The 10,140-nt window shown below is 44.5% G+C and overlaps 1 protein-coding gene across 5 annotated transcripts in view; it reads left to right on the top strand.

The window, feature by feature from the left end:
• The first annotated feature begins 1,707 nt into the window (after positions 1–1,707).
• The window catches only part of AADAT (aminoadipate aminotransferase), a 65,667-nt gene continuing 57,234 nt past the window's right edge, over positions 1,708–10,140 (top strand). The window contains exon 1 of one of the 5 annotated variants that reach the window (XR_012232551.1): positions 1,708–1,862. Coding sequence is in view for 2 of the 5 variants with exons in the window: in XM_073577340.1 (XP_073433441.1) it covers positions 8,197–8,342 (146 nt within the window). In the remaining 3 variants the exon portion in view is untranslated. Of the gene's footprint in view, positions 1,863–7,618; positions 7,746–7,841; positions 8,343–10,140 lie in introns of those variants that run through there. The other 4 variants (XM_073577320.1, XM_073577327.1, XM_073577340.1 and 1 more) reach the window with 4 other exon arrangements.

Genomic DNA, 10,140 nt, shown 5'->3' with positions numbered 1-10,140 from the left:
CAGGAGAACATATTCCTGGCATAATAAATTACACCTAGATGCCTCCACTGAAGTGTTGGACCTAAATATAGATCAGTCGCTGACAGCAACTATGAAAAAAGGGGGGAGTGGAAAACCACTCAGAAACGACCACAGATCCGATATAAGAAAATTTATATATCTTTATTGGGACATACAAACAGATCCTAGACAAAACAGTGCTAGAGTGCACAGATTTAATCCACGCACCATGGAAAACACGGCAGACCTCCCTAGAGCATAAAGATGATGTAGTCCAACAAGGACATAAAACTCTCCTCACCAAAATAAATGTACCATAGGGACACTATACTCCCTATAACTGATTCATTAATCAACCAGTCCTAATAACATAATATATACACATATCTATATAAAGTCAATAAATAGATGTAAACAAATATATATGTGTATATACATAAACGCTGAATAAGACAATGGTGTAACATGAACATGTTGTCAAGAAGGCCGCTATAATAGTGGCTAAAGGATATCACTATCAACATATAGCACCAAATGGTGGTGTAACATCCTCATTATAACCATTACATATATTATATATTACAAAAAAGCCTTATTAGGGAGATACAAAAAACGTTTGAGAAAAAATCTCTCAAACCCTCACCCTCTATAACCATGATGTGGTGACAATTGCTACCATACTCAAAATGAAAGGCAGCAAAAAAATCGGTAATTATTACCAAAATGAACGGTGGTAGGTGAGGAGTCTCAGGGGAGACCGCGCATGTACCCCGACGCGCGTTTTGGAAGCTCGTCCTTCGTCAGGGGGCGTGACAGCTGACACCCGGCACTCAGTAGGATCTGTTGAAGCGTTCCAGACTTATTACGTCATAAATTGACAGTGGTCGGAATTGTAAAAATTGGCCCGGTCATTAACGTGCAAACCACTTCAGGGGGTAAAGGGGATAATATTCCGGTTTTTTTATATAGATATTTGGCAATCCCCAGACACAATTTGGAGCTTCATATGCCAATACATTTATAAAGCAGACATAGGTCTTTTCCAGACATACGTTTTTGCTTTTGAGTACTATCCTTGTTTTTCATTGATAGATCTCGCACCCAGTATAATCTATGGAGAGGTTCACATGTCCCATTTTTTTGTGGATTGAGCAGTCTGCACAATATTGCAGAGACATGTCTGATATTGATAGGTGCATCAGATAAAAATCACCAATGCAAGTCTATGGGTCTGTGTAAAAAAAAAAGAAATCACTCAGATGCCATTGGAGCCCTGTCTGTTTTTTTATGGACAGCTAGATAAGAGAAGGAGGAGAAACTTTTTGAGAAACTGAAGAGACTTGGACCAAACTCAGATGACACTTTGATGAAAAGCTGATGAGACTCTGACCAAAATAATAGATGAAACTAGTAGTGATGTACTGGTAAGTGAAAATAAATTGTCTGAATGAGCCCTTATTGCAGAAGTAAGCAAGGTCACTTGCTATTATAACTCTGAAAATCATTCCTAAATTGTTTTTTTTTTATTCTGGAGGTTTGTCCTTTCTGGATCTGATCACTTTTTTGGGTACTAAATGTACGACTCCTTTTTTGAGTCCTGCAATGCCAAGATCAGAACTTGAGATGAAATAAATAATGTACCACTAGATGGCAATGCAGAACCGGATATGTAAACTTTGCTCTCCGCTACATACAAGTTAACAAATAACCAAGCAGGATGAAGAGAGCAAAGGGCACGTAGCAAAAATATGGGGCGCACTTGTTCTTCTGGTAGTTGCTGTTTGAGATAATTGTAATAGATTTTCAGCTAGGCAAGTCGTGAAAAATGTTCAACTCATCTGTACAAATCTCCAAAGCCAAAGGTAGGCCTTGTTTTATTATTCCGTCTGATTTGCTAGCAGAAATGTATGGCGCCAGCTGGCACGGCAGTGAATTCCAATCTGTGTCAGCGGATCTGTTGGCTGTAATCCACATCAAAAGAAAAATGGGTCCTAGGAGTAAAATGAATGTTACTTCGCTATTTTCACTATTCAGATTCATATCAATTATTAATTCTTATTAGTATTTTATTTTCTGCACGTTACTATTGAATGTGGCCTTTACATTCCCACTAAGGTTATTCTTGATTTAATGTAAATCTGAATGGATATTAATTGTTTTTACCTGTAATTATTGACAATTTTCAGGGGTCCCTCCAGGTTTCATGTATCTAATAGATACCCCTTCATTTTCCCGGCAGCAGCACTGTACCTCAGCCTACTACTAGCGTCATCCTGGAACAGCTCCTTCACACCTGGTTTTATAAACATAAAACGCTATGTTAGACTTCCTTCGCATGTCCATGTTTAAACATATACGTGAAAAAACGGTACCGTGTCATCAGTGTGTCATCACTGTGTGTCCGTGTTTACCATCAGTGTGTCATTGGTTTGTAGGGCAGCGCAGGGCAGCAGCTGCTGACGAGGCACCGGTCTTCTTCTTTGATGCCCCGGCACACTAAATGAAAGAGTGGGTTCTGGATGGGCGTTAGTGTTGGTAGTGTGAGGGCCTATGGCCGACCACGACCATTGGTTCTAAAATTAAATAAAGGAGATTCCAGTTCTAAAACACAGTCTTTACAGAAAGGTAATGTAGCTCCCCGCGGGGCCTGGGGGTACTCGGTACCGGGCCCGTCGACTTCAACGGGGGACGGTGTCACGGCGCCCAGAGGCGTCTAGTAATAAAATAGGGGAAAGTTGTGTGGTATTTATGTGGTAAAAATGAAAATAAAGTTATTAGATGGTGAAATACGTGACGCCACCTGTGGTATTCTAGTCAGAGGTGACCAGCGCTGCGGTGTTGCTTCTCTGGGATGGATTTTGGGCGCAGCTCTGATGTTGTAGCCCTCCATAGGTAGGGCTGTAGTCCCAGGGCAAAGATGTTAAATAAATAGTAAAAATGACTGTGAACGTTGGGGTGCAGAGAAATGAGAGAAAGACACAGAGAGGTGCAGTTTCTTTACCTTTTACTTGTAATTGGTTGTAGTCCGGAGTACCACATACAGGTGATGGAATGAGTCCGGCTCGCCTGGAGGCATTCAGGGGATCCACCTTGCCAGGTGGGGATTTAGGACCTTCCTTTCTGCACTATGTGTGTGGGTCTCCGCTGTATATAACTATGCTGCGACCCTCTATTCGTGATGGTTTCACTAACCTGTACGGCTGTCAGCGTTAGCCTATTCCACGGTTACCGTTCTCTTCACCGTCGGCCCCGGGCTCCTTATCCGCTGCCGTGCCCTCAGGTGATTAATGTGCACAGGAACTTACAATCCCCTGTACTTTCAGATTCGGCTATCAGGGCGTACAGTTCCTGTCAGCCTAAGACTCTGATGTCCCTATTCTCTTTATTAGCGCTTCACTCAGGGGTCTGCTATATACAATATTTTAGCTTCCCTAGAGTCTCTCAGTCTCTGCTCTTGTCCTTTCCCTCTTCACAGATCAGCTGCCTGTCTTTATCTCCCCTCCGATCATCTCCCTGTCTTCATCTGACAGGATCTTCTAGAAAGATCTCTTTACCTCACGTCCTCATGTTTAACTGTCATTATCATTTCTCCTCACAGCTGCTTTGTTTCCATGACAACTCCCTCAGCTGATTTCTAGCTGACTCACCAACCCCCTCTGCTGGCCAAAATTTATAAGGCATCTCCCTTTTCTGACCTGCAGCAGGAAATTGTGATTAAATCTAAGCTGCCTGGCATGGGGTCCCCTTTCTGCCTCCAAGCATGACTTTACCCATTAGAGGGAGGTAATGTCACTGTGACAAACGAACTCTGGGGTGTCACAGTAACCTGGTAAGGGGCAGAGAGTACAAAGTCTTATGGACATTTCCTTCATTATGTAAAGCATTTTCACACACGATTTCTTTCCACTGTAGTCTATTCCATGGCCAGAAAGCACAATGTTTTGCCCTACTTCATCACAGCCTAGCTTGTTGCCACAGTCCTGATCAGCAAGTCTCTCTACCTGCTCAGCAGTTCCGCGTCCTGTTTCTACCACTACCGCTCGGGACCACCCACTAGTGCTGCTTAAGTCCGTTACCATCAGTGTTTAGCAAGCTCAGTGTTCTCGTGACATGTCTACTTTACATCAGCACAATTTTTGAAACATAATTTGTTTTTTGTTAGGGAGTTATACGGGTTAAAAGTTGACCAGCAATTTCTCAGTTTTTCACACAAATTTGCAAAACCAATTTTTTTAGGGACCACCTCACACTTTGAGGGGCCTATATGACAGAAAATACCCAAAAGTGACACCATTCTAAAAAAATGCACCCCTCAAAGTACTGAAAACCATATTCAAGAAGTTTATTAACTCTACAGGTGCTTCACATGAATTTTTGGAATGTGGAAAAAATAAACGTTTACTTTTCTTTCACAAAAATTTTTCCTTTAGACCTAATTTTTTTTACTTTCGCAAGGGTAACAGGAGAAAATGGACCATACAATTTATGCTGAGCATGCTGATACACCATGTGTGGGAGAAATATACTGTATGGGCACACTGCAGGGCTCAGAAGGGAAGGTGCGCCAGTTTCACTTTTTGAATGTAAAATTTGCTGGCATAATTAGCAGATGCCATGTCGCATTTGGAGAGCCCCTGATGTGCCTAAACAGTGGAAACCCCCAACAAGTGACACCATTTTGGATTTGAATTTTGCATTTTCATAAGGGTAAAAGGAGAAATTACTTCTTACAATTTGTTGTGCAATTTCTCCTGAGTGTGCAGATATGCAATGTGTGGAAGAAAACAACTGTTTGTGTAAACGGCCGGGCTTGGAAGGGAAGGAGCGTCATTTGACTTTTTGAATGTAAAATTTACTGGTATAATTAGCGGATGCCATGTCGCGTTATGAGAGCCCCTGATGTGCCTAAACAGTGGAAACCCCCCACAAGTGACACCATTTTGGAAACTAGACCCCTTTGGGAACTTATCTAGATATGTATTAAGCACCTTGAACCCCCAGGTGCTTCACAGAATTTTATAACGTTAAGCCGTGGAAACAAAAACAAAATCACATTTTTCCAGCAAAAAAACTTTTTTGGCTCCAAATTTTGCATTTTCACAAGAGCAAAAGGAGAACATGGACCCCAAAAATTGTTTTGCTAATTCTGAGTTTACCGATAACCCATATGTGGTTGAAAACTACTTTTGAGGCATAGTGCAAAGCTCAGAAGGGAAGTAGCGCCATATTACAGTACAGATTTTGCTGCACTTGTTTGAGGGTGCCATGACCCACTGGGAGAGCCCATGAGGTGTGTCAAAGATTCCTATATCATTGGGCAGTGAAGAAAAAATAATTTACATTTTTACCACCAAAATTATGTTAGCCCCAAATTTTACATTTTCATACTGGTAAAATGGTAAAAATAGCAGCAATGTGGCTGTACAGTACTGCTTAGCCATACGGAGAGTCTTGGAAAGGACGGAGCACTATTTGCCTCCTGATCCGACAGAATATCGGATTGCACTCAGATCAATATTAGTGTGGGGCAGTGTCTGTCTGAGGAAAAAAATCGATGAGCTTGGCCAGTCAAGTTAATGAGTCCATGGAAAACATCGGACTGCACTTGTATGACATCTATGTGCAGTCAGATTTCTGTGCACTCAAAATAGAAGATGGAGAAAAGCTTTTCTCTATCTTCTCATCTGAGAGAATCGGTGTAAAATAGGATGAAATTCTGATCAGAGTGTAATTTCATAATCATCCCTATTCTCTCAACTGAGATGATCTACAGCCGCCTGCATTTTTTTATGAAAATAATGTTAAATAAATATAGGAATTCTCAATAATCACACATAAGTATAACCTCATAAAGAATATGGATTTTATTCAATCATGTAAAGAAAATACCTTAAAAATTCTCACTGTGATCTGCTGTGAAAACACTGAGCTTGAATTGCAGTGATCTCATCACTGACTTTTTCCACGGTGCTGAGGTCATCGCAGTTCAGCCCTGCTGGAAGCGCAGCTTCACTGCCTGGCGGTAACCTCGATGACGTCACCGCTAGTCACTGACGCTGCGCTCGCAGCAGCTCATTCCCCAGTGGTTCTCAGCCTGGACGGTCGCATCTTGGCACCATCCAGGTTGAGAACTTTATCCCCCAGACATGGATTAGGCCATAGGACAGACCAACAGGTTAGGGATATGGTTGCATTTTATTTTCATTACAGGAAAATGAGGGCTTCGGTGGAACAGGCATTGGGTGAGTATAACTGTGTTTATTTTTTTTTTAAAAAAAAAAGGAAAACTGTGTATTGTTTTATTTCAAATAAAATACTTTATTCTGGCTGTGTCTTTATTTACCATACAACGATATTATTAGTAATGGATAGTTGTCTTATAGACGCTTCTACATTACTAATCCGTGGGCTTAATGTCACCAGACAATACAAAGGTGACATCAACCCCACAAATATGAACCACACTTGCCACCGCTACAGGCAAGTGGGAAGAGCCGGGCAAAGTGCCATAATTGGCTCATCTAATAGATGTGCCTTTTCTCGACAGCTGCGGGCTGCTATTTTTATCCTGGGGGGACCTATATCAATGGCCCTTACCAGCCTAAGAATACCAGCCCCCAGCTGTGAGCTTTAGCAAGGTTGTTTGTCAAAAATCGGGGACCCCACGCTGTTTTTTTAAATTATTTAAATAAATAAGCTGGTCCCCCAGCGTGGGAACCCTCTGTTCTCGATAACCAGCCTAGCTGAAGATGACAGCTGAGGGTTGCAGCCCACAGCTGTCAGTTTTGCCTGGCTGGTTATACAAACTAGAATGGAATGCACACCGTATTTCTCATTTATTTATTTTTAGTGCAGGTGGCGGCTGATGAATGCTTTCCATCAGCTGCTCCTCCTGTCACTGTTATTAGTGGCAGCAGGGGTAGGCTGATGGAAGTAATAGTCCACCACCTGCTGCCATTGTGTTCACTTGAATGCAACTCTCATCATTCGCCACTGCTCCCGCTGATCGCCGGCAGAGCGGGGGAGAATGAAGAGAGCCGTGTTCAGCACCCGGCGCCGGTGAACAGCGCTTACTGTAACGCTCCTTCCCTGGCGCCCGTCCGTGTGGTACTGATGCGTCACACAGTTGCCACATGTGTGCCGCAAGTATTACACACATGAACAGTCATTTCCAGTACCGGAAAAAAACAGACTTGTGAAATCGGCCGTATGGGTCTCATACAGATTATAGAAAATATAATGTCATACAGTGCGTCTATAGACACATTCCCCTTGATGGTTATGTGAAAACTGACGTGCACAGACCCATTCACTTGAATGGTTCTACGTGTGACGGTACGTGTGACGGTACGTGTGACGGTACTGTCACAGGTACTGGTGACATGGACGTGTGAAAGGGCCCTAAAGAGAAGCAACAGTGTCTGACCTCAAGAGATCCCCCAGCCCAGGTGTCAAATCCCAAAGATGAGTGAACAGCTGCGACCTTTACATGACCTGTGCATTAAACATTTGCAGATTTATGCTCTGAGCTGGTTACTCGGTAGAGAAATGAAACACTCAGCAAAAAAGGTGGTCACTTGTAATGCAAATAATGACCAGTAGATGGCGACATAGGAGCGCTCTGCTGCTTGACGATGTAAGGCTTGTGAGCTGCTCCGACGGAACTAGTATTAGGTGCATTCATGCTCGGGGTTGGATTGAGCATGCCTGGCTGGAGTCTCCATAAGACGGAGAGGAGGCGGCAGGTATTTGTGTCATTAGCTGTATAGCTCCTCTATAGTGCAGCTGTCTAGTCCTATGGCGCAGGTGGGAGACGTGTAGGTACTCTGCTGTAAACGTGGGCGAGTACATGCCAGCAGGGGGCACTGGGTGCAAGGTAGAAAGCAGAGGTCCTGTATACTGTCCCCAGTGAGAGATATATATATATATATATATATATATATATGTTATACATAGGACTGGAGGCGCACGTGGAGCCAGGTGCACTAATGGTAAATTCCCATCTAAAACCGGGAGGAGCGGTCATACATAAAGAGTAGGGCCACAGCTGTGCCCCTACAGGCCGTCATGCCCCATTACAGCTGCCAATGGTGTGTGGCTCCTCCACCAACTTGTCAAGGTCCATTGTAAGGCAATCTGAAAAATCCCCCCCCTGTAGCCCAGCCCTCACATCACCGGCACAATAATATAAAACCAATGGGACAGTATTACATTGCGCAGGTTATCTGTTTAGTGTATATCCCAAATACAAGGACAAGCCTATTGTCCCCAAATGTTTCCATAGCTTCCTTCTTTCCGAATCCGTGGCCGCCAGTGACCCCACATACACTACTCACGAAAAGGTAGGATGTTTGGCTTTAGGGTGAAATTTCTGGAAAAATGTAAAAAGTTCACGCTACAGTGATATTTTATCCTGAAAGTCGGGTATTTAAAGGGAACCTGTCACCCCCCCCAGGCGTTTTTAAGTAAAAGAGCCACCTTGTGCAGCACTAATGCTGCATTCTGTCAAGGTGGCTCTTTTACTTAGGCCTCTTTCACACTTCCGTTTTTTGCCGTCAGTCAAAATCCGCCAATTTTTTTTAAAAAAACGGATCCGCCCAAAAAAGGGCGGATCCGTTTTTTCCCCCATAGACTTACATTATTGGCGGATCTTGACTGACGGTCGTCCGTCCCACCCGTTTTTTTACGGATCCGCCAAGATTTTAGCGGCTCCCGGGCGGATGAGACGGACCCTGCAACTCCGGAATCTTAACTCCGGGAAGCATTTTAACCCATAAATGCCGTTCCGGGAGATTCTCTCTCTCTTTCTCTAACATGGAAGATCTCATGGAAGCCCGCGATATCGCGGCGATGGATTGAAGCCCGCAATATCGCAATGATGAAAGCCGCAGTCACTTTAAATGACGCCACTTTCCACCTTCCACGGATCCGTGGTCCGCTGTCATCCGTACATCACTGAACGGCGACGGATCAGTTTTTTTTTCACCTTTGGCGGATTTCAGCTGACCACCGACAACGGAAGTGTGAAAGAGGACTTAGGCTCTGTTCCACCGCTGAAACAATCGTTTATAAAGTTGCTCCCAAATACCTGAAATTTGTCAGGTGGGCTGGACTATAGTCCGGTATAATCATCACCCCCAGCATTGCCGCCTGGCTCTATAGTGCTGTATAATTATCACCCCCAGCATTGCCGCCTGGCAGTATCGTGCGGTATAATCATCACCCCCAGCATAGCCGCCTGTCACCTATAGTGCCGTGCAATCATCACCCCCAACATTGCAACCTGGCACTATAGTCCGGTATAATCATCACCCCCAGCATTGCCGCCTGGCTCTATAGTGCTGTATAATTATCACCCCCAGCATTGCCGCCTGGCAGTATCGTGCGGTATAATCATCACCCCCAGCATAGCCGCCTGTCACCTATAGTGCCGTGCAATCATCACCCCCAACATTGCCACCTGGCACTATAGTCCGGTATAATCATCACCCCCAGCATTGCCGCCTGGCTCTATAGTGCGGTATAATTATCACCCCCAGCATTGCCGCCTGGCAGTATAGTGCGGTATAATTATCACCCCCAGCATTGCCGCCTGGCAGTATCGTGCGGTATAATCATCACCCCCAGCATAGCCGCCTGTCACTATAGTGCCGTGCAATCATCACCCCCAACATTGCCACCTGGCACTATAGTGCGGTATAATTATCACCCCCAGCATTGCCGCCTGGCAGTATAGTGCGGTATAATTATCACCCCCAGCATTGCCGCCTGGCAGTATAGTGCGGTATAATCATCACCCCCAGCATTGCCGCCTGGCAGTATAGTGCGGTATAATTATCACCCCCAGCATTGCCGCCTGGCAGTATAGTGCGGTATAATCATCACCCCCAGCATTGCCGCCTGGCAGTATAGTGCGGTATAATTATCACCCCCAGCATTGCCGCCTGGCAGTATAGTGCGTTATAATCATCACCCCCAGCATTGCCGCCTGGCACTATAGTGCGGTATAATTATCACCCCCAGCATTGCCGCCTGGCAGTATAGTGCGGTATAATCATCACCCCCAGCATTGCCGCCTGGCAGTATAGTGCGGTATAATTATCACCCCCAGCATTGCCGCCTGGCAGTATAGTGCGGTAT

Source organism: Dendrobates tinctorius, unplaced genomic scaffold, assembly GCF_039654945.1.
Source record: "Dendrobates tinctorius isolate UK_male_01 unplaced genomic scaffold, ASM3965494v1 ptg000008l, whole genome shotgun sequence".
Lineage (NCBI taxonomy): Eukaryota > Metazoa > Chordata > Amphibia > Anura > Dendrobatidae > Dendrobates > Dendrobates tinctorius.
The sequence above is the reverse complement of the archived record's forward strand: the minus strand, read 5'-3'. Positions and strand labels throughout refer to the sequence as shown.